The sequence below is a fragment of the Rhinoderma darwinii genome, chromosome 10 (genome assembly GCF_050947455.1).
Source record: "Rhinoderma darwinii isolate aRhiDar2 chromosome 10, aRhiDar2.hap1, whole genome shotgun sequence".
In the NCBI taxonomy this organism is placed as follows: domain Eukaryota; kingdom Metazoa; phylum Chordata; class Amphibia; order Anura; family Rhinodermatidae; genus Rhinoderma; species Rhinoderma darwinii.
The window spans coordinates 30418305-30444375 of NC_134696.1; the positions used below are offsets into that span (position 1 = coordinate 30418305).

Genomic DNA, 26071 nt, shown 5'->3' on the forward strand with positions numbered 1-26071 from the left:
CCGCCATAGATTTTTGCATTTTAATTTTACGGCGGTCACCTTGCGGTTTAAATTATATGTAAACTTTATTGTTCGGGTCATTATAATCGCGGCGATACCATATATGTGTTTTTATTTCTTTTTTTAATATTTTTTACTAAATACTTCCACTTTTTATGGAAAAAATATATATATTTTTTTTTTTAATGTGCACCTTTTTATAAATTTTTATTTCACATTAATTCATTTTTTTAGTCCCACTAGGGGACTTCACTATGCGATCTTTTGATTGCTTATATAATGCTGTGGCATACTTAGTATACCAAAGCATTATCGCCTGGCAATATAAAACTGTAAGGCAATCTAATTAGGCACGGCCTAATAGGCATATAGCCAGGGCAGGCTGCAACGGCAACCCATCGGAGGCCCACGATTGCATTTGCAGGCAGCCGATTGGTGACAGAGGGAGACCCCCTCCCTCTGTAAACCACCTAAGGAAACTTCAATCGCGACCATTATAGCAGGAGTCCGGCTATCATCGGGGATAAGACTGGGCTGCTGTGAAAAGGCGGCGGATTAGCCTAAGGCCCTTTAAAAGGTGTATTGGTGGTCACTAACTGGATAAAACAGTCTCTTTTTATTTGCTGATGACTTTCTTAATATATATTTATATCTCTTTGAACTCTGTATTTCTGATACAGAGCTCCAAAATATTGACATAGTTAAGTAAAAAAAACTTCTGGCTGCCTGCAACCTCCCCTAGGAGAAGTCTAGTAGTTTATTACATATGGTTTTATTATTGAGTTCAATGTATAAATCTGATGCGCTAAGCTCCTAAATGCCCCCTAGTGGTGACTGTAGGGAGACAGAATTATATAATTTAATTCTATGGCCAAACAGAGCTTTGCTTTTCTGATACTGAGCTTCAAATCCCTATAAAGTATAAAGATCTATTAAAAAATTAATTAGCACAAAATGTTGGACCTAAAAAGAACATAATGATGAAAGGTAGAGATTCACTTTGAGGATTTCCTTGGTGAGAAAAATTCAAAAATGTCATATAATGAGCTAGTACCTTGTCATTGCGTTTAGTGACCGTCCGTGCTTGCTGATTATCATACAAAAACATGGAAGTATGTTCTTGATGCTGCATGTTCCTGTAGATAATTCTTCATTTTATACACTCGAATATTGTCTACTAGTAAAACTTGATGTGAAAAGCAAATTCATATACAGATCTGTAACTATATTACCACCGTACAATGACCGTGCTGTATAAAGATAATTAATGGTGTCAGTAGGAGACTCCTAAGGGAATTTAGTTTCGCTGAGTGGAAGAATTTGCTTCATAGATCATATTTTCAAGGACACTTAAAGAGTCAATATAAATGTAGTAATTAGAGGAAAAATAGTTATTCAGGGAGGAACTGGACCAAGTAATGTAGCATTCAAAAAGTTCAGGCCACTTATCAAGTACTATGGACCGACCAAAAGATTTGGACAAAGGACTAAAGGCCCTTTTACACGAACCAATGATCGGGCAAACAAGCGTTCATCGACTGATCGTATAGTTTATGCAGCAATAAATATTATCGCTGTTGGCAGCACATCTCCCTGTGTAAACAAAGAGATGTGCTGCCGACATGATGGAAATGTTTGGGGATGAATGATCGTAGTAACGATTGCTAGTCCCTGTACAAAACCAATCGTTGCTCCTGCTCAATGAGCTGTCTGGTTGATCGGCACTCGTTTTCTCAGCCCATATTGGCTGTTTTTGTAACTGGAGCAAGGATTCACAATACAGACCCCCATAAACTTTTTTTCACCATGAGTGTAATCTGTGTAATCCCCTCCACTATTGGAAGGAAAAACAATCTAGTATAACACAAGCTGGCAGAGCGAGTTGGGCCTTATTGTTCCGTAATGTTGATTGGCCAGAGACCAGATCATTTCTTAGAGCTTCTCAAAAACTGTGATGGCATTTTCCTTCTGTGATCCTCCTTGAAGCATCTTTCTAGAGATTTCCTTCTGGAGATGTACTGGTAAAGGTGTCTATTTCTGTGCAGGGATGAATCACTTTGTGGGCGGGGTTAGCAGGACTCACAGGCTTTCACTGAGTCCTGGGAGCATTTAAACAGCTTTTTACAGTAAAATAATCAATCAAATCCTAGAGAACTATATGTCCCCAAGTTTAGCATCTCCCCTTATATCCTATGCTGGCCTTATATAGGGGAGCAGCGTAAACATGATAGATCTACTTTAAAGGATCCTGTATTATAACAAAAGCACTTCTGATTATATTCTCATCTATGATATGGACCCCATCACCTTGAGTATGCTTTGGTAGTTTGAGGTTAGAATAAAATTATCCAGTGAAGAGTTTTGACATTTACTAACATAGTATAGTGCCACCTGGTGTTCAAAGTCTATAGCAATGTGCACATCAACCTAATGAGCTGAGTGCTGGTAGACTTGCATGCTCAGTCACTCTCCCCATAGCCAAGTCTCTGCATACTGATTCTCTGTTCATTGCAGCGTAGCAATATAAATAGCTTTCTACCCTGCTTGTCAGGGAAGGATCAGAGCCTCTGCAGTAGTATGACCGTATAGCTGAGGAGACTTATTCTCAGCTAGTTACGACTGTAAAGCTTTGCATTCTGACAGATAATATAATTGCTGCACATCCCTACTCTGCCTTTATTGTTTTATTTCATTATATTTTAATTAGTTGCTAAGTGAGTGCATACTGTGGATGTCACACAGTAAATTTCTTCACTACTCTGGGTCCCACATAAACTACCTGCTGGTAAAGTAGGAAGAGACTATATTGTCAACTGCCAGAGGGGGAGGAGACTGGTTTTGCTCGGATGCCGTCCTCCGCAGCACAGATTAGCAGCAGCACCATGGGGAGCTCAGGGAAGCAAAAAAAAAGAGAGGTATTTTTATATGCTAGAAACACGGCAAATTAGTTTGAAACGGCTTTTAGCAGCATTTGTGGACTTTTAACTCCTTTCAAATTTTGTTATTGATATCTATGTTTTCAACTATGCGAATAACACATTCTCCGCCCCTCTAATGAATAAATCTCCAAGTTTACTTTTAGCATATCCCCATGTGTTATAAACCTTAACATTTTAAAGATCTGGGCGGAAGAAACTGTTACAGAACCATCTACACTTTAAAAGATCATAGAAAACTTGTTCACCTACTACAATTTTTTGAAGAGGGGCAGAGTGAGTGTATATTTTATGATAAAGGTTACTATTTTCATATACATTCTGATACAGTCTAAAAGGCTATCTGCAATGTATTAAGCCATGATATTGAGGTGTACTTAATTGTAATTAGGAAAAAAGCGCTTCTATCGAATTAGTTCATCTGTAGAACATGGATGTCAACAAATAATCATGAAATGAAAGTTCACCAGTCAGATTTATTAGCAGATATGGAATATTTCTGAATGAGGGTTAGGCTGAGTCTAATAACTCGCTCGTTTCAGACGAGCTTGACAATTATACTGTGAGAGAGAATGGATTCTAGGTTTTTCTCCATTAGAAGACAATTTCCTTTTTTGTTGCTTTTTTTCGGTCCTGAAATCACACTGCAAACTGATTCATATCAGATTATTGTATTGCTCCATTCCATTCATTATTTTATTTTTTGAGAATGTTAATCTAAAGTTTTAATATTGCTCTTTAATGCCAGTTACCATTTGAAATATTAATCCATGGACTTTTTAAAACTTTTCAGCTTGACCCATTATTCAAGAAGAGTTCTCGGAGACGATTTATGAAAATGTATTCACTGCTAACGAATAGAAGGTTTTGCCTTTACTCCGTGTTGGAATTCTCCAGACATGAGTCATTTGATATTTCTTTCACTGCGAGAAACATTGGCTGTGACATTTGGGCAAAGGTGGAAACTATGCAGAGTTTTCTGATTAGCTTCATCTACAGTCTACTCTAGACATTCACGTAGCAAAAGGAAGTATAATCACACTTAATAGAGAATGTGCAGCCATTGGGATTCTGAAAGGCTATTGTTAGGGCTTCTTTAAAGGGGTTGACTAATGAAAAGCAACCCTTTTTCAATATGATCCCGTCATAGAGGGTGTCCCCACTCAAGATCCCCCTCTATTAGCTAAAGTGGAGAGTGGCTAACAAAGAGCGGCTCTTGCCCTGACAGATGCGGCGCGTCCATGTGTTAAATGGTCGACCATTTAATGGGCATAATATAAAACCTAATTTTTGGCCTCTGCAGGGCAACTTCCACCGGCGATAGCAACTGGGGGTTTCTGAAGTCGGACCTGTGTTGATCAGCTAATCGCCAGGCTGGCTACAATTTTAAAATGGGTTGTTTCGATGGGACAACATATTCAAAATGACTGGTCCTAGGAAAAAAAATAGTTGGACATGGCCTTGTTCACATCACATTTGTGATGTACATTCATCGTGTACACGGGAAAAGCTTCCAGCGTACACGCTAAACGTTTTCATATGGTTCCATTAGTCCGACAGAGGCCAAAAAACTGTCCTCTGTTGGATGTACTGTAGAGTGATATATATAGGGCTGGTATACTGGAAAAAAAAGTATACCACACGGTATACGTTTTTTAGTTTTTTTTTCTAAACTTAGGCCAAGGACGTGATGGAAATGGGTCCTTTGGTGGCTGGCAGCCATGCTTTTCAGTAACCACAAGAGGAAAATAAGCGTCATCAGACTGTTACGTGCACTTCTTCATCTAGCGCGTTGTCTCTCAACTCCAGCCCCAATGTAAGCCTAAAGCCACCATCAGACGTCACAGAATTGTCATCAATTAAGCAGCATGCTTATTCTTTTGTTATGAAACCGTGCATATTTTCATTTCAGATAAAATTTGTGGTAAATCCACAGCAAAATCCGCATGTAACACAGATTTGCGATTAAACTGAACTACGCATGGACTTACCCTTACAGATAATTTCAGGATTTCCTTAGTATTTTACATGTGATATAATTATCGTCAGGGCATCAAGAATTGTCTCGTGTGTCCTCTCTATGGGATATCCTCTAATCCTAACATGCCGGGGGGATAGGTACTTGAGTTGAAAAACACTTGTTTAGACTGTGCACTAAAGTAAGTTCTTGTAATCGTTGAGTAAAGGCGAAAACAAACATTGAGCAATTAGAAGGATCACTGGACACTCCACTCTTTTTTTTTTTTTTGCCTATTATGGTGTATTTACATATTTATTTATTTTTGCGTTTTCTGTTTTTTGTTTTTTTTCTGTAATTTTCATCATCTTGGTAAAACCACGCAATTTGTTTAAAACAACAACAAAACCAACTCATGTAAAGACTCTAAGGGATGTTCGCATTGGAGGTGTAAGTAAACCTTCTCCGGAAATTTCGCATATACGCCACCATGTTTTCATAAATATTTTTGCGAAGGCAGTGCACAGTTTACAGCTACAGTGATGATCGCGATGTTCTTCCTGCTTCACTAAATATTCGCTAACTGCCCTACTTATCCCTCTGTACAACAAGAAGCAGAACCTGTGGCTCATATTAATGCATTCAGAACACTTCTGGGCCCTACAGTCATAGCTATGAAGCTAATTTATTTGCAAATATATGAATTCAGAATATATGCAATATAAATCTGAGTAGAACCAACCAGAGGAAGAATTACTAACCATGGGGTGAAGCAAAAATTTTTTTTTTTTAGCAATTCTATATGCATCATATAGGATAATGTCTGAAGTCCTCTATCTTTTGGAGCATAGCTTCCATAAGTCATATGGAAAGAATGTTCATAAATTCTTGTTCAACCTACAAATTTGATGGAATTTATGTAGATTATAGATAAATGGAACTCCTTTTTTTTCTTTTCAGCCAGCAAAGCAAGTCCCCTCTTATTTTTAAAAATGTCTTAAATGGTCACTAACCTTTTAACAAACATTGCAAAAATCAATACTAGATGCGAATATCAAAAACATTGTACTATATCTATTCTTAAGGTAAAAAGGGGGGATAAAAAAGAGAAAAAAAAAATGCCTGATGAAGACCACAGTGCGTGGTTGAAGCGCATTGCAGCAATCGAATTTTATATTGTTCTTTTTTAATAATAAAATCGTTGAAAATACACCCTGACGATTTTGTGAAGATACCAGTACAATCCACATCTGAGCGCCCGTTCAGAGGAGCAGCTTTTTCTTCCTAATCTGCATGTACTATATCTATGTAATCTATATCTCCCAATTCACTGCTAAAATCCATATTGCGAGACTAGATGGAATTTCAGCTTAGCTAGGAGTCCAATTACATGCTGCCCACAGAAGTCTATGGAAAGGGGAGGGGGTAGGAGGTAACAGAGATGCTTCTGTAGCTTTTGGGAAGTGGTTTATCTCACCCCAGTGCTAGATTCACATCTACACTGCTCAATACTGCTGTTTAATCTCCTCCATGCTGCTTTTGCTTCTGGGGAAATAGAGATTGGGGAGCAGGATGTTCTCTTCTCTATGTATGCTGTGTATGGGAGACATGATAGCGGTTAGGCTCCAGCCACTAGCTCAGTGAAAACTAAAAATTCGGGAAAGAGCCTGCAGAGGGGAAAACTGCTACATAATGCAGGATACAAGTCCTATAATGGCCAGAAATCGTGTTAAATGACAGCTTATTCTGAAAAGTCACCTAAAAGGTTAGCTACACTTTAAAGATTAGAAGAGGCAAAAAATGTACAATAAAATTCTTCTGACAGTAAACTCTAGAACTGGATAAACGCAAAGATATTCGCATGTATGCCTATCAGACAAGCAACTATAAGGTCTTAAGTAAAGATTTCTGCGGGATAATTTTAGAATAAGTAAATTCAGAAATTGGTTTTACTGGATCTATTCGTCCCGTTCTCACCCTTTAATTATCTCCCATTAGCTGGTACAAGAAAGAGACGACATATATTTCCATTTTCAGTCATTTTGTAAGAAGCTCCTCTGTCTGGACTGTGTGATGGAAATGTTTAAAAATGTATGAGCCTTCACAAGTTTCTGTGAAGTCCCCGGAATTTTTCCAGCTAAATTAATATTTTTGTAGATGTTTCATCTAACGAATTCATTACTAACCATTGAATAACGTCATCATTATCTCCTATGACAAAAAATTACTATCTGCACCCTATGCCTGTGACCGTTCACGTACTGCTGGCGTGGTTGCCAATCAAAACATTTCAATGTGATGCTTTTCAGGGTGTATTATTGATTACAGCCCTAGGTTCTACCTTTATCCTTATTACCATTTATGCTTGCAAAAGTACAGCCAATTTTCACTTGTGTATCTCCATATCTATAGGCTTCCACCAATAGGAAGCAAGTGGAAAACATAGCAAAGAAAAGACTTGACTCAATGATGAAGGAATCCAAAATCCGGGACTGTGAGGATCCTAACAATTTTACAGTCACCACACTGACACCCACTGGGAAACTTGGCCAGAAAGCAGAATTAAAGAAGGTGCAATGCTTTGTTTTCCATATTTTTCTACATTGAAGAATATTTGAAGGAATCTGTTCCACATTTTTTATTTTTTTTTAGCCATATTCCAAATATGTGTCATCATGTGATCTTGTATATGCCAGACCATAGGAGGAAACTGGGGAATATAATTCAGAATGTGCATTGCTTTATGTACTTTTATACAATCCCACTGTTCTGTCCAGACGAGAATTGTGGCACACTCTGGACCAGCAGGAATTCTGGACAAATGGAATTTTACTTTGTAATATTACGCTAATTATAAGAATATTATAAGTCACAAAGGAATTTTTCTGACCATATAAAGACATTCTTGCTCTTGTATAGGTGACTGAAATCTAAGATCATTTTCAATATTCGCAATCCTTTAAGAGAGTGTCAAGATGCATGACAAATTATTGGTAAAGATGTATTGTAGCGGGATTTGTGTATTAAAGGAAAATTACTAACCCAAAATACAGGTCATCCCCGTTACTGCTTTATGAAAAGAGCATTTGTAGCATTCAAAAATAACGTTAGAAGGTTCAATGTTTTCGATTGTATGTTCTCTTCATTTTTACCCTTGGTTTGAATCTTTACGGAACAGGATTACCATGCGGAATTTTACTTTATATTCATGGAAATTATCCATTATCTATTTACCTATATTTTTTAGCGCAACCTGTGGCCCTTTTTATATACAGCATCCTGTATTTTAGGTTAGGATGAAATCATATAATTTTTTTTTTTACCAAACTAATTGCTTATTATATTTTCACAGAAATGCAACTCTGGACCTGCAGTTGAAAGATCTACGGTAAGAAATAAAGTTAAAGCTAGTCAGGGCTGATTCTTCCATGGAAATTCGTACATGAGGATTATTTTTTGGGTGTAGCAGCCATGGGCCTTAAAGTGGGTTCATATACATGTACTTATCTTTTTAAATTGTATATTATAAAAATTCCCTTCTACATCTGATGTATTCGGCATGTTCTTTCTTGCCCCAGTTTATGCTTCTGACATCTCATTGAAATGGGAGGCAGAAAAAATCTGCAGAACTAGTTTCTGAGCGTTTTTCACATCGTTTTTTGCTTGCGTTCCTTGCAATAGCTTCAACGGCCGCCGGTCAAGAAACGCCATGATAAAAAACCAAACAAAAGAACGTGTAGGCAGTTCAAAATCGACCTCAAAATTCCTCAAGGAATTCTGAGGCAGATTTTTTTTTTTGCCTGCAAAAATTTCTGTGGGAATAGGGCCTTAGTGTATTATAGGCCATAACAATATATTTACTAGGCATTACCAAAGACAGTAGCAATGCCCTGTAGACTGTCTTTACAATGCCTTGGCTTTTTATTTATTTGTTTTTCTATTTTGCTGTACTTTTGTATTTCCATTGGGAACACAACAGTTGTCTTTATTACTGAAAAGGTCTGTGCTTGTGTACAATCACTTGGAAATATAGCATTTTTTTCATTATCAGAAGGTAATACAATATCCAACATAATATAGCAAAACTTTTATAATCTGGCATGCTCAGGATTTTGGATATTCTGTATTAAGGGGCTTTCCCTACTACAGACATTTCCGACATATCAATTGGATGTGTCCTAAATGTTTCATTGGTAGGGGTTACCTCCTATAAATCCTGAGAATTTGCATGCATGGTCACTACAATATAGTAAATAAGAGATGCAGAAACAGGCAATTCAGCACCTTTTGGTTGTCTCTTTATCTCCCACTTCTCCATCTGGAATGATCACCATTATCGGAAATGGTGGAGGTCCCAACAGTTTGTTTTGGATTAGCGAGAATTTCAAACGATCAGATCCAGCTGAATGGACTTTCTGTACTTTTATTTAGGGAATATACGTAATAAGCAATGTAAAAATACACACTTTCATTGTAGTATACACAGGGGCATATATCAAGGTAAGGGAGCCCCATAGCAAAAACAATGGATCTATTTAACACCACCACACTCCTTACCACTTAGGACAGGAGGACTTGATGCTTGTTTTTCTTTCTATGATCCTCATGCTAATTCCCCGCACCCTTGTTTGCCAACATTGTAAAACCTGTGGAGCGGGGATTCCGGTACCAGGTCTCACCACTCAATGCAAAATAAATTAAGTCAACCTGGGCTGGGCTCCATTCTCCAGCGGCCCAATAGCAGCCCCATGGTCTCTCTCTAATGTATGTACACCCTCAGGTGTACAAATTACATGATATCTCCAGTTCATCAATTTCAATGAACTTAGAAGTAGAATAAAGGTCCTTTTACCCCGGACAATATAGTGAGGAGCGCTGATCAACGAGACCGCTCGTGTATGGGGAAAAGCGATTGTTACTACAATCGCTCATCCCCATGCATTTCCATGTATCTACACTCTCGAGTGTACAAATTACATGATATCTTCAGTTAATTTCAATTAGAAGTAGAATAAGGGTCCCGTTACACCAGCTAATATGGGCTGTAACGACTAGCGCTGATTAATGAGACAGCTCATTGATCGGTGCTCCTTTTACAGTAACGTATGGGGACCAGCGATCGTTACTACTATCGCCTGTCCCCATGCATTTCCATCATGTCGACAGCACATCACCCTGTTTAAACAGGGAGAAGTACTGCCAAAAACGATAATATTTTGTCCTGCATAAATTATACGATCAGCCAAAGAAGGAGCGTTTGCTCGTTCATCAGCTGATCGTTGCCTTCTTTATACAGGGCAATGATCGGGAACAAGCGTTCATATGAATGCTCGTTGGCCCGATCATTGGCCCTGTACATATACCACCTGGGCATACAATATAATGTGTTTTCCTGCATGATTATTCTGGGTTTTGTCCATTATTAACAACAGCCAGACATAAATTCAATTGTCCAAGCTGCAAGAGCAGCAGAGGATGCAGGGGAGTGCACTGTAATCACAGTCAATCTTAAAATATAATGGGACTTGAAGAAGTTTATAGCTAATTTAGCTCATTTGGATTATAACACTAATGGTTGCCTTTGTCTTTTTTCTTTTAATCATGATAAATGCTTTGTGTCTGCCCATATTTTCCACAGCAATTCAGCGCGCACCCTGCTCCTGGTGGGTGACTGGAGCGCAGCGATATGTGTAGCCTTTTAATGTGGCTGCCTGTAAACATGATATCTCTTCTCACCAGACTCGGCATTACACGCTCGTCTGTGAATGGCCATGTTAATAAAAGTTTCAAAATCATTACTTAATGAAGTGAAGGGAGAAAGGGGATTGTCTCGAATTGTATTCAGCTTCATTATTTGGTGCTTTCAAGTTGTAAATTTAAGAGACTAGGACAGGAAAGAGCTTTCCCTCGGAATAAAGTAGAGTTTAGATGATGTGTTAATTTATCTGAAAATTGTGGCTCATTAGTAGAATGGGGGCTTCACTAAAGGCCTTTTACTCAGGACAATGATCGGGTGAACGAGTGTTTGTACAAATGCTCATCCCTGATCATTGCCCTGTGGCAGTGATCAGCCAACGAATGAGCAAACGCTTGTTTATCGTCTGATTTGCATCTTTATGCGGTTAAAAAAAATTGTTAAACATAAAAAATGCTAAAGATGATAATGCTAAAGTCCTACATAGGTGTTATTTGAAAAGACCTGAACCCAAACCTTAACTGTGACCTACAGTGCCCAGCTACTACCCAAACATCTGTACCAATAGCTCCGCTACAGAGTTGTACACAACGCCTAGATTTGACTCTGATCATTCTTCTATTTTGTTAGTGTCTCAATACTATTAATACAAATTACCATTCGAATCTCTTTTGCGAACATCTTCATGCCAGAAGAGACTCGAAAATGCTGTTCAATGCAACGGCAAGATATCTGGACATCTGCTGGAGCCTTGCTGTGCCTTTCCATAAGGATAGGCATAAAGTGCCTACAGCTCTGTAGTATAGAACCATAGTGCCACCTTGCACATGGTAAATGCATTATTAGTGGCACATTTTATGACCCGCACATAGGATCCAGCCCACCTTCATTGATGCTTATAAACAGAGGTATACATAAGAAATGTAACAAACCGGAATGCTCAAGAAGAACGGAGCACCGTGGTAATGGAAGCGGCACTATTGCCGTCATTTGTTTTCCTAGAAATATGACGTGCGATCTGTAGAACTCTTTCTGACTTTCCCGTACCGAGCAATCCAGACCCTGAGGTTATCTGTTCTCTACCCATTTACAGTGTATAAAATTCAGTGTTAGCCACAGTAATTCACATTATATTACTATGGATAACGCGTGTCACATGATCGCTGTACACCATCGTCACATTAATTGAATATAGTAATGTAGTAATCTTGTAAGATGTTGTGCAGCCTGAAATGGAAAGGGTATTTATATCCCTTATTAAAATATGTTAATCACCAGGAGCACAACCTGGAAATCCATCAATATACTTTGGTGAGGCCTTGTATAAAAAGTACTAGTGCTACTGACCTAAAAAAAAAATTATATGCCTAAAATACGGCTATAATTTATTTTTATCCTTCTAAGCATAACTTTTTGCTTCTGCTAACAAATTCCAGAATCAGGCCAGTACATTACACTGATATGTTGAAGAATTTGTCTACTTTTTTCCTTAGAAGGGTCACCTGGTGATAAGCTGATCGCACAGCGAGCCCTTACTTTAAAAAAAAAAAAAGGATGAATTTCGTTTGTCAGGTTTTTTTTGTCCCAACCCCCTGAAAACACCACAGTGCCCATGTAGATAGTGCCACTGTGCCCCTGTAGATAGTGTCCATGTAAACAATGTTGGTGCAAATACTGTAGAACGATGAAGTTTATTGAACAATCAAGGCTACGCGTTTCAATGCCGGTGCGGCATTGAAACGCGTAGACTTGATCAATAAACTTCATCATTCTACAGTATTTGCACCATCATTTGTGAAGCAGCGCCGTACTTGTTCCCGTTTTTCTTAAATTGTATATTGCCTCATTGCGGTGGCCAATAGGCCTGACCGGTTGGGATTTCGGCTGCAGCACTTATTTCTATCTACAAGTTTAACGCTATTTATCTACGGCCCTGCGGTAAGCATTCAATTGTCGTATACTGACTGCTATTTCCGGGCTTACTCACACTATGTGGCGCCGTGTTTTTTCCTTTTATTTTTTTTCCTTTTATTTCTCTATGTAAACAATGTGACAGTGCTATGTAGATATTGCCACACACAGACCCGTGTAGGTAGTGCCCTATAGATAATGCCGCATTGACCCCTGTAGATAGTGCCAGTCAGCGGAATGACGCAATCGCGCCACCTGCATTAATAAAAAAGCGCTGAATGGCGGGGAAGGGGAACAAATGGTTTTCAACTGTTTTTAATAAACATCACATGGATGGCTTTCTAAAAAAAAACGGCCATCAAAAATGAATCCATTGACTTGTATTGGAGCCGTCGGGCCGTGATAACGGCCAAAAATAGAAAAAGTTCTATTTATTGATGGTTAGTAGTCACGGTCTGTTAAAAGAAAGACTATGTGGATACACCCATAGAACGTCATTGTTCTGAAAATGGCCGTTTGAAAAGAGGCTTAACACTGTAAATGAGTTGCAAATAAGATTCATAGATGTCAGCGTTTTACTATGGACAGCTCATTGCTTCATTCCAGGCTCTTCCAAATTAGATCTGGCTGCATTTCTCTGGAGCTTATAGAAGAGGACTGGAGGGTTTCTGCTCTGTCTCTGTAATGAGGTGAAGGTGGATGTCGTCAAATGTTGGACTTCACAGACGCAGAGAAGTTTTATGCAGTAAGGAGGATGTTTATACAGAGCATTATCCTATACCAAGTGTATCATTAGAGCATTCATTTCCGAATTTAGCCATTTAATTGCCATAAAGCCCTGGAGATTATCACATTGTTCAGTGTTCTTAATAATGCAGAGCCCTGGTCTTCCATCCAGCTGGAGGAATATTGGGCACATTTCCCACCTCTCAATTACTCTAACAGGGATTGAGCATGAGATTCAGCCTGCAACTATTAAGGGGAATCTGCAAAACAGAACACAATTTGGGGAGACTGATGGCACATCTGTACAATGAGATCCAGACAGAACAAGTTGCATGTTGTCTCTGACAGAAAGATCTGTTCTTGTTAGATGCTAGTTGTGCACACTCGTGTAGCTGCAGAATAAATATGTTGAGGTGTAACATAACAGATAAAAGTAACCAAAAAAGAGGGATGTAGAAAGTAAGCGCTGCTGATATCTGTGGTAACCAGAAGATATGTATGAGATTTGTAATTTATTATATAATAGGTTACGCGTTTCAACACAGAACCTGTGTCTTCATCAAGCCAATACAAAGGAGAAATAAAACAGAGCTAATATACACTTGCCTCATTGTGTATATAAGCTCCGTTTTATTTCTCCTTTGTATTGGCCTGATCAAGACACAGGTTCTGTGTTGAAACGCGTAACCTATTAACAAAAGATAAATTACAAATCTTATACATATCTTCTGGTTACCACTGATGTCAGCAGCGCTTACTTTCTACATCCCTCTTTTTTGGTTACTTTTAGCGGTTTGCTTGCAGTACTGTTTTTCACGTTGCCGGTTCTGAGATTTGAGCTGCAGCTGATTCTCCATCATTTCTCGTTTGCATCAGAGTTGTGCCTGACTTGCACAACCGTTAGAGGTGAGCTTAATTGCCACTTTCTATTGTTCACCTATTATTTATCCTCTGGTAATCTGCACTATGTGGCGCCATATTTTTCTCCTTTTTAGGTGTAACATAGTCTTCATAGCAATAATCCGGAATGGTTTTTATATTAAGGCACCAGTTGTCCAGGCTACTGCTTAGGATACTGGGGTTGGACACAGGCGCACCCATACTTTATTTATATTTGTGCCTTGAAGAGCTGGGTGAGCAGCCGGCAGGCATAGACCATTCTACATAGATGCACGATAGGTCTTGGACTGATATAGGTATTCAGAAAAGAGAAGCAGGACTCTGGATGCAGCATGCAATAAACCTTGTCCAATCCATAGTAGTTTTACTGTAGAGTGGCAAGTTGTCATGTATTGTAGGCTGCAGCACTGGCGAACAGGAGATCAAGCTATGATTCATCTTTGCTTCTGCTCTGCACTCCGACTAATAGATGGAAATCCTGATTTGGGGAACTTCCTCTGTTGACTTAGAATAGCCTAATAGTTTAGGGCCTGTTCACATTAGTTTTTGTGATGGAATCAATAGCGCAGTCGAATGCGCTATTGATTCTGTCAAAACAAACAGAAGCCTTACACGACGGTGACAAACGGAAGCAATAAGCAACGGAAGCATTATCAATGAAATCAAAGATAATGCAAACAGAAACCTATGGTTTCTGTTTGCCTTTCCGTTGAGGGGTTCCGCCGACCCCTCAACTAAAACCAACGCTGATGTGAACACATCCTTATTTTGAAATGAGTTTTCTAAGCCAGACCAGCCCTTTAAGTTGTGTACATGGGGAAGATCCAAGTATTCAGTTTTGGATGCTAAATGTTGTCGTAGAAGTCAATGGCTCAAAATATATATTAGACAGATATTTAGAAGAGTGTTCCAACAGACACTCATGCCAGGAACTTTATCCAGCATCCTAATCAGGAGATTTCATACCAATCTGTATCGGAAAGGAGAAATAACACACAGGCGCTGCTGGTATGCTCAAAATACTCCTCTTGGTGTTTATGGCCAAACTCAATTACAATAATATCATGCAAAAGGGGTGTAGGCTTGAGGTTAACCAATCGGAGGCAATGTGACTAATTATTTTTCAGCCAATAGCAGACCACAAGAATATTTAAAATACATAATTATAATTCTTCATTAAAATGCTGACATCAGGTAACACCTGGAGACAAGCATACAATGGGGTGGTGTTAACTGTTCTTTCCCATGAGGGAGTTTGTTGCGATAACGACAAATAGTTGCATTTTATGTCTGGGTGTTCAGCCAACCCACTAGCCATGGATGCATCAAGGCCACATGATGAACACATAAAGATAACACATTTCTTTGAGACTCGAGCAGAACTATGTTGAGAAAAGGTCATTAAATTAATGGGGAATAGATATCTTAGTAATTCGGCATCCTGCTTGATAATTCATAATGTAATTTAATACAGAGAATATAAGCAAATAGACCATCCTTCACAATGTTATAAGATAGATTCAAAGTATCTCTAAGAAGTGGTTACTTGGGGTCAGATTTGCCTGTAGGCGCAGAAGGCATGAGCTTATAGGCAGCTTTCCTGATTTTTATAGCAAGATACTCAGGGGTCTCCATTGGGACACCAGGGCTTTATACTAAATATACCTGTCCTAGTTCCTAAATTGGGCTCGTAAATGTTATTCCACCTGCCAATCTTAAGTTGAAGGCAATATGCATTAATGCTTCTTGCCGTGATTTATAGAGCCTAAAATTAGAACTCTGTCCACCCTACGTTTGTGCATGATTATAAAGAACAGCTGGGTGGAGGATTTAGACTGTTCTGTAATGGTAGAATAAAAAGATAAAGCTGGAACAGATGCCCGTGGTTTAATGAAAATCTGACCAGAGGTTTTACCATTTAGACTTTGAAGTACAAACTATCTAATTGAAGAATTGTATCCTCTGAACATTTTAATCTTCAAGTCAAAAGCAAAAATCTGATATGGAGACTATTTCCATTAATTCTTAAATTAGTTTTTGGAAGTGCCAATGTAAAAATTCCATTAGGTTTTCCAAGCTTCTGATCTATGAGATCAGGCTGGGGTTTAAGATAGTGTAAACTTCCTAATAAAGAACAGTACTGTACCCCACGTCTGTACTTTGTTTTTTTGTTTAGCATATTGAGGAAGAACTCCGTGTCAACCTTTTCAGGTTTGTTTTTTACTGGTCCTGGGCTACACCCAGCTTCAAAACATTAAAGCGTACCTCTAGTGAAAAATAAAAACTTCCCATTGCTCTTAGATCCTCATGTGCAGTACCTTTTTGTTAAGCCTTTCCCTTCAAACTCAGATATTTGTTCTGCAGACCTATTTCCTTCCAATTTCACGAATAGGAGGTTGTAATCCTTCTCAGCTATATAGATGAGATTCAGGCTGGTTACTGGTCACTATTTCACCACCACCATTTCATATCAATGGGCTGTATGTGTAATGTGGGATGGGACATGTCCCTTTTTAACCGCTCTCCCCTCTGGCCATGAGATGAGGATCCTAAACAGAGGACCAGTCTCTTTTAATTCAGAATTCTCTGATCGGGTATATGAAACTAGATTTTCTAAACTGGACAACCCCTGTAAGCTGTCTATCGATCCTATCTATCCTATCTATCATATCTGTCTGCTCCAGCAGGGAGGAAGTAAAGTGCAGCAGTAATTACAGCCTTCTCCTACTCTGTCATATTGAAATAAATGGAGTGTGCAGTCTGCAAGTGAACAAAGCTAGCAAGTAGCATAAGGGTATGTTCACACGGCAGCGTCCGACACGGCTGAAATCACGGACCTATTTTCAAGAGAAAACCGCTCCGCAATTTCAGACATAAAGGCATGTGCAGTCGCTTTTCGCTGCGTCCATTACGGACGTAATTGGAGCGGTTTTTCCATGGAGTCAAGGGAAAACGGCTCCAATTACGTCTCAAGAAGTGACAGGCACTTCTTTGACATGGCCGTCTTTTGACAGCGGCGCGTAAAAAAAATATGACAGTCGGCACAGAACATCGTAAAACCCATTGAAATGAATGGGCAGATGTGTGCCGACGCTTTGGAGCCGTATTTTCGGACGTAATTCGGGGTTAAAACGCCCTAATTACGTCCGTAAATAGGGTGTGTGAACATACCCTAAGGCACAACATTTTTTAATTCTAGATCAGAAATGTGAATTTACGCACTGGCGCATAACCTAGAAGGTTTATGATTGGATCACTGGGGGTATTCTCTTATTAAAAATGTTGGCTTGTACACATCACTATCTTGCAGCCTTTAGTCTATTACAATAAAATATTGGGTTCTCCTTTTATTCTTTAAAGATAAATTGGGGAGTTAGGGGGGGGGTGGTGTTTCAGTCCCAGCATGTAGTGGTCCTAGCATTACTATGCAGGGTCCGGGAACTATAACTATGCCTTCTTTAGTCCTACCCTGTCTATACACATTTATACAGATGAAGAATACTCCTTACGCAGATCTTACAAATCCCTTCCTGCCCTCATTACATCCGCTCTTCGTAGTGCTTCTTGCCATGCATCTTTGTCAAGCTCGGACTTTAATCATTCTATTTGGCCTGATTATATTAACACACTACTTTGTAGCTTTTTTTCTTTTACATCTAAGCTTTCCCTCTTGCTCCAGTCTCAAGTTCACAAGGGAAAATATTAAATATTTTAAGATATTTATAATTGAACTGGGCCATCAGGTGACTTGAGGATTCTGCAGTAGACCCAGGACAACATAAAGCGGCCAGTCTATCGCTGTTGGATTATTTTACAAGTAGACGATCATTTCATGTTGATAATAGCGTTAACTATGTAATATGTTCTGTATATGTAAAGGATGCGCCTCCAGAATAACTTTCTCTAGTGGCCCCAGTGTACCTAAGTTCATCTTATGAAGACATTGGATCAGTTATTTCCTAGCAGATGACTGGTTACTATAGAGCTCCATTACTCTACGCAGCAGCCAGAGTAAGCATTGTACTGGATGGTGCCCTGTGTGAAATTTTCTTTTGCATTCCACCCAATGTTGTGTACTGTCATATAGTATAGAAAAAAATGATACAATACAGTACCTAGGTATCGGTGTCATGCATGATCGTGCCCAAATATCAGTAATGTAGAAAAACCATGCTCCAAATAATGCAATAGTGAACTTTAATTCACTCAAAAATATGAATGCAGCATTTTAACACCTCAGTCTTTGTCAAGCCCAAATAACCGTGCCATACGTTGGCAAAATAACCCTTTCATACAGTTGTCTACATAACAATGCTGTAAAGGGCTGCAAGCCCTCACTACAAATGTGAAATAGCAGTGATACATAATGCCAAAGTAAATACCACCATACAATGCTCAACGGATACCAACATACATAAAGTAAGCTAGTAACCGAGATCTACAATGTCTAAATAATGCTGCTATACAATAAACATTACTGTTTGTGGTGCGCACGAGCCTTGGATGCCAGTAAATGTCACACAGACAGATCTGTCAAGTGAAAACATTTAGACCAAGTTTGATTTTTATGATTCATTATTCATAAGTTCTATTACAACACAATGTTCACTGGTAGATGGGAGCATAGATTCGTCATGCATTATTTATATGGAGGGAAATATCTAGGAATGTTTTGGCAAAGCTCTTTTAAATTGACATAATTATCGTTGTGCGCCAGCCCCTGGATCCCTCCACCTAAAGAATCGTGTTTGGGTTTTCAATTCACAGATAATGTGCCAGGAACGTGACATCGCCCTTGTTATTAAGAAATTTTATTGTAGACAGAAGTATTTTTGTGCGGATGGGATTATTTACCTGTATGTCCTGAACTTTTCACTAGTTATATTCCATTATGTAGCAACATAGGGGAAAACTATCAAATTTAGTACAAAAGAAAATTGGAGTAGTTGCCCATGGCAGGTTGCTGCTTTTATTTTCGAAAATGTCAATGTAAAGTTAAAGGAGGAATCTTATTGGTTGCTATTGGCAACTGCTTCAATTTTACATTGTTTATTTTTTTATTTCTTTTAATAAAGCTTAATGGGAGTTATTAAAATAAATTAAAAAATTGCAAACAAGTCCTATCAAACCGTTACCCCCCCATTTCATGGAACTAATTCTGCTTTTCCAATGAATAACACATTGAGAGCGAAACCACAGATCAGCCATAAAATTAAAACCACTGTCAGGTGAAGTTAATAACATGGATTGATCTCGTTACAATGGCGGCTGTCAAGGGGCGAGATATATTAGGCAGCAGGTTAACAGTCAGTTCTTTAAGTTGATAAGTCAAAAGTAGTAAAAATGGCCCCGTGTATGGATCTGAGCGACTTGTGATGTCTTGATGACTGGTTCAGAGCATCTCCAAACAACAAGTGTTGTAGGTTGTTCCCAGTACGCAGTCGTTAGTACCTACCAAAAATGGTCCAAGAAAAGATGACCAGTGAATCGGCGACAGTCAGGGACGCCCAAGGCTCAATGATGCGCATGAGGAGTGAAGGCTAGACCGCCTGGTCAAATCCCACAGAAGAGCTACTGTTGTATAAATTGCTGAAAAAGTTAATGCTCGCTATGATAGAAAGGTGTCCGTACACACCGAGCATCACAGTTTTGTGTGTTTGAGGCTCCATAGCCGCAGACCGGTCAGAGTGCCCATGCTGACCCTTTCCACTGCCGAATGGACCTATAATGGGCATATGAGCATCAGAACTGGACCATGGAGCAATGGAAGGAGGAGGCCTGGTCTGATGAATCACATTAACATTTACATCATGGGGGCTGCCTGGAGCGTGAGCGTTACTTAGCTGGAGAAGAGATGGCACCAGGGAAGAAGACAAGCCGGCGGAGGCAGTGTGATGCTCTGGACAATGTTCTGCTGGGACACCTTGGGTCCTGGCATTCATGTGGATGTTACTTTGACACGTAGCACCTACCTAAATATTTTTACAGAGCAAGTACACCCCTTTATGGCAATGGTATTCCCTAGTGTCAGTGCCCTCTTTCAGAAGGACAATGCCCCCTGCCACACTGCAAAAATTGTTCAGGGATTGTTTGAGGAACATGACAAAGTTCATTCCCCAGATCTCAAACCGATTGAGCATCTCTGGGATGTGCTAGAAAAACAAGTCCGATCCATGGAGGCCGCACCTCACAACTTTACAGGACTTATAGGATCTGCTTCTAACATCTTGGTGCAAGATACCACAGGACACCTTCAGAGGTCTTGTGGAGTCCATGCCTCGACGGGTCAGCTGTTTAGGTGGCACAAGGGGAACCTACACAATATTAGGCAGGTGGTTTCAACGTTATGGCTGCATATCTACATCTAGATAGATAAACAGATACAGTATAGACATCCACACACACAAATCTATATACAGACAGCTTGCTGAGCCATTCGTGAAGACGTTAATGTTGGTGCTAAAAACAGCCTCATAAAAAATTCTCTTTACATTGCATGACCCAGGCGTCATTAAATATTCAGGCCATCAACATCGTTTCGGTGAAATCGGGACACATTATACTGGCGATTAACCCTCCCAGCAGACAAAAATGTACCAAATAGAAGAGATAATAAAATCCTCTTCCTACATGGACAGAAAGCGCTAGACAAAGCTAATTGCAACTGTTCGCTTTAAATTACTTGAGAGCAAGAAAATAAGCAGCATGTTGTAATAAAATACTCACATGGGTTTTATCAATCAAAGCCTAGACATCTCATCTACCCGGCTTCCACAAGCCCCATGTTTTTCTCATTAGCAATTAGGCTGCTTATTATGATGCAGAATTTCCATGTTGAATTGTAAGTGTGGCTACTATCATTAAACATTTGACCCGTCTGGGTAGCCACCATTTAGGACTCTGGCTGAATAGAAACCAGCTTTATCTATGAGATTGTATAAAGTTTATCATTTTTATGGAAAATATCAGGGTGTTGCATAAACAGCAATTGGTAAACCCTTAAAGGTTATGTAGAACTTTTGAACACTTTTTTTTTTATTTAAAAAAAAAATAAAAAAGACATAAAAAAATAAAAAAAAATATATATAATGGTGTCCTAATAAACTTTGCAATTGTTTCTTATTTAAAACAAATAAATGTTTACTCTTTGAGATACAGCTTCTATGTATCCTGGATACATAGAAGCTGTATCTTGCACTCAACCCCGAATCAGTAAGGTCAGCAGTACTGACGGCTTTGGTGACAGCGGGTCCTGCATGTCTCTGTGATCGATAACAGTTGGATCTTGCGTACACAGCAGGAGGAGTATCATACTGAGGGCAATCTAGACAGCTGCCTGCTAGAAAGCTGTAGGCACTCCATGTCCTGCTGTGTGGACCCTCCCTTATGTCACCCGATTACAGAGATATTCTCTCCCATGGGGGGGATATCCTGAACAGTTTGCAATTAAGATATCTGAACATGCAATAATTAGTATTTTTTTAATTGTTACCCCATTACAAATCAGTTTTTCTGTGTCGAGTTATTCTACTTACGTACTTCATATAGTGCCCCCTAGTGTTGATTCTCATCCCTTTCAGGGTTTCCGCCTTCTGTGCTCTTTTCCGGTGGACACATAGGCACGGTTTGTCTTTTAGCTGACTGTGTTCTCTGCAGCAAGCTATCCAGTCATGGTGGCTTCTCTGCTTGTCCGGCATCTTCAAAAATCCAACACGGAGCAAATAGTCAGAATGTGAGACAAACAAGTAAAGTAACATAGCATCTTGGATACAGTAACTAATAGATCGTAGGCTTCTTATTCAGACTACAGCTACAAAAAAACTACAAAGGGGAAAACTTTTGTAGAAAAACCCTTAAAATCTTTTCCAGCGAAGGGCGTACGAACCATAGAGGACGACCATGTAGCTTCTATTGGTTACCTGGACAAAGGGCATTTAGGCAAGGTTGGCCTTATCTCTTATTTAAGGGTATGTTCACACGCTGCAGATTATTGCATGTATTTCTGCAACTGAATATCTGTTCTATACCTTCAATGGGGTTGTGTTTGCAGCAGGTACATGGAGTTTTACAACCCAATTCGGTTGTATGAAACAGATTTTCAGTCGCAGAAATTTCTGCAGCAAATCTGCCGTGTGTAAATTTACCCTAAGAGTATGTGCACACGCTTACTAAAAAACATCTGAAAATACAGAGCTGTTTTCAAGGGAAAACCGCTCCTGATTTGCAGCCGAGTCAATGAAAAACGGCTCCAAAAACGGCTCAAGAAGTGACATGCACTTCTTCTTTTTTGCGACCGTTTTTTGTAAAAAAAAAAATGGCCCGTCGGAACAGAACACAGTTTTTCCCGTTGTAATCACTGGGCAGATGTTTGGAGGCATTCGGCTTCAGGTTTTTCGGCCGGATTTAGGCCTAAAACGGCCTAAAATAAACCATTTGAACATAACCTAAAAGATGATAATCTCTGCAGGAGCCCCTCTCTGCAGGCCCTACAATGCTCGTAAACATGAGTGTGAGGAATCCACTGAATGATCGTGAAAAGTAGACGGGGGAGGTCAAACAAGCATCAAGTCCTCCGGTCTTCGGTGGTTAGGGGTGTAATGGTATCAGCCAACATAAGAGGGCGCCATTTTAATCCTTGCTATGTGCCCACTTTATTGTATGTATACCCCTGCTTGTACTTCTTTTTTTTATTTTATTTTTGGGTTTTTTTGTTTTGTTTTTTTCTACTCTCCTTTTCTTCTCCTTTTTCCATTTATTTACCTGTAGCTTTTTTTATTAACTTCCCTTTATCCTGTTGAAATTTATAATAAAACAAAAAAAAATTTAGATCTTTACATGTAAAACATCTTAAAAGTATCATTTTTGCCCCATAAAAATATAAACATAACCCCCATCATACACCCTTTCCATGGACTACACTCAATGGAAACTGAATATGAAATTGCTTCCAGTTTTTTAATCTGTCAATTCCCTGCTGATCCCATTTCACCTTTTAGTCCAACCATGGCCATATGGACAAATGATTACAAAATAACTTTTCATGGTAGCTGCCTGTTAATTTGGATATTAATGTGGCTTGTGCGTAAATGCCCGAGAAGAGGATACAAATATTACATAATTTATCTTATTCCTGAGGTAGATGGAACCCCCTGTGCTGCTAAGCATGCTACCCCTCTATGCAATATTCTAACTATACTGATTTATAATAAAAAAAAATTTGCTCCATAAGCGTGCTGCAGTAGTGTTTTTGTTAAGTCACAGCGCACCCTAGCGGCAGACTCTAGAATTATTTTTTTTTTATATTCTCTTGATTGCCATTGGCTTGACCCACCTGCTGAATAGTGTATGAGCCAAACAAATATCTGGTGCGGATATTTCCAATATCATGTCCTTTGGTCATTCCTTTTATTGCAGTCTGGCAAATAATTAGCATGGATGAGCAATGCAGTATTTTACTTTTCCAGCTTTGAAATCCTAAAAAAGCTGTCATTTTGTTTCTTAAATAAAACTTAATAATAAATTTTTTTTTTAATTCAAAGTTTTTGTTCTAACACAATTCAAAGTGAGAGAATCCCGCACTTGCTCCGTTTCACTGACGTCTCTGAGAACCTTATTTTTCCACTTAACATTACAGAGTAAGACAGAAGAGGAGACCGAGTCAGGAGAAGAACCTAGTCCCAACAAACGTCACAGTCGCTCTTTGATGGGAAGCTTTTCCAAGCGCAAGGTGAATGTATAACTTTTTCATTTCTGATGCTCAATATTTCATCTCTGCGAACTGGAGAAGACTTGTCACTATGTATCATCTGACATTGTCCATTTTCTATGAGCCATTCAGAAAACAGTCAAGTCTTTTTCCCTGTGATTCCTTTATAAAGCCGCTGTAGCAGCCATGCCAGCACATTGTGCTCCTCGGACCTATTGTAAAAGCTGTACTATATGATGTTACTGACTGCAGTATGTCATGACATCATGCTGAATACAATAGGAAGATACTATAGAAGGAGTTAAAGGGTCTTTTATTTTTATCAAGTGCATCTACAATACAATAAAATGAAGCAACGTTGCTAATGGTCTTGATTAAAAATATCCTATTGTTTTGTGTCTAAAGCTTCTATGCAGATCTATGTGTCTCTAAGGTTACAGACTACAAACAAACCCTGTGTAGTCTGATACTGCAGTCATGTGTTAGTCCTGTCCCCTCCTCTACTGTTTATATGTTGGCAAGAAGAGGGGGCAGTTGGGAGGCATTATGACTGCAGGGTCAGACTACACAGGGTTTGATTGTAGTCTGTAGCCTTAGGGAGAGACTACATAGGAGCTGTATATGCAATTGTTGGAATTTTTTTCATAAATTTACCATTTGCAAAGTAGCTTCATCTGTTTGTTATAGATGTATTAGGGCAATACCAAAATGTTTGCAAAGGTGGACATAGCCTTTAGCTACAGCAGACCAGTGGATTTTCATGGTAAGTATAGAACACTCCTAAAGGGTTGTGGCTTAGAAAAACACAGCTGCTTTCTTTCAAATACAGCTAACCCATTTCCGCACCTTCCATGGATAGGGGTGGTGGCGTTTTTAGAAGAAAGCAGCCATGGTTTTCTAATCCTGTACAACGCCACACAATCTATGATCTAGTGCTGAGTCCTACTCCTCTTACTCACCCAGGTAGCCTGAGCAGACATGAAGGTTGCACATTTTACCAGCATTCTACCCAATGTGAATGATCGCACCAAATTCTACATATTTATTTCAAAGCAGTGTTTCAAAAACATATAAAAAAAAATAATTTTTTAATTCTTGTTTTGTTTTATATAACAAACTCAATAACATTATTGGAGGGCTTAGAAATCAACCAGCAAACCAAATCTCTACATCTTGTCCTGACAGCCAGAAAACCTTGCATATATGACTGTTCTCCCTGAGAAGTAAAATGATCCAATATTTTGCAGAATTAATTCTTCCCTCTTCAAAGTAGATTTTGTCAATTCTCCACAAAGCAGGAGAATTAAAGGGGATCTGTCATCACTTGTGATATGTTTGTTTTAGGATGTCTGTATTCCCGATAAAATCACAATTCCGGAACATCTTTACTTAGAACTCTGCGATGTGGCGTTACTCTGTTATTCCTCCTAGAAATTAATGACTAAATGAGCAACTGGGTGTTAACAATTCTCTTGGTCAAAGGAGCATGTCCCCACATAGTCTGAGTCTGTAAGCACTGATTGGTTAGTGTTAGACTGTGTAGGGACACACCCCCAACTGGTAACACCCAGGTGTCAATGTATTCATATATTTGTTGGAGGAATAACAGAGGAACGGCACAACGCAGAGTTCTAAGAAAAGATGCTCCAGAATCATTATTTTATGGGGATTACAAGTATTTACTAAAATAGGTATAACAGGAGAGGCGACAGGTTTTCTTTAACACCACGTTTACCTTTTTTTTTTGGCCTTTAGAAAAAAGGTGGACGGATTAAAAAGAGCTCAAGCTTGGAAGAAGGTGAAGACAGCCTAGACCGGCAAGGAAGTATTGCAAGAACCTCTGTACATTATAGCAGGTATTACGATGTTTCTGTTTTTTAAATTAAAAAATATTTGTTCTGCTTGACTGAAGCTTCTATGTATTCCGTAGAATAAACCGGCAGAAGAAGACCATGAAGCTTTCAAGGGCGTTGTCGGATTTGGTGAAATATACAAAGTCAGTGGGTATCCACGATGTGGAAACGGAAAGTAAGTTAAAGTGATGGCATTTTACAATCCCGGATTTTGGATTGTGTTGTAGTCTGCTAGTCTTTTTGAGTTTTACCTAAAAGGGGTTGTCTCATCAAGACCATCATCTTCCATATGCCCTATTAGTGATAGGAGTGGGTGGTCCCTGCTTGGGATACTTCTACGTGCCAGAGCAACGAGCCGCTGGCAAAAAACAACTCTCGCTCTGGCGG

At 39.1% G+C, this 26071-nt stretch overlaps 1 protein-coding gene across 1 annotated transcript in view; it reads left to right on the forward strand.

Moving 5' to 3' along the window:
- Positions 1-26071, forward strand: part of LOC142661934 (1-phosphatidylinositol 4,5-bisphosphate phosphodiesterase eta-2-like) — a 125145-nt gene that overhangs the window by 54036 nt on the left and 45038 nt on the right. Inside the window, exons 8-12 of the mRNA XM_075839657.1 lie at positions 7306-7464; positions 8246-8281; positions 23760-23852; positions 25587-25687; positions 25762-25859. Of these exons, the coding sequence (XP_075695772.1) occupies positions 7306-7464; positions 8246-8281; positions 23760-23852; positions 25587-25687; positions 25762-25859 (487 nt within the window). The remainder of the gene's footprint in view (positions 1-7305; positions 7465-8245; positions 8282-23759; positions 23853-25586; positions 25688-25761; positions 25860-26071) is intronic.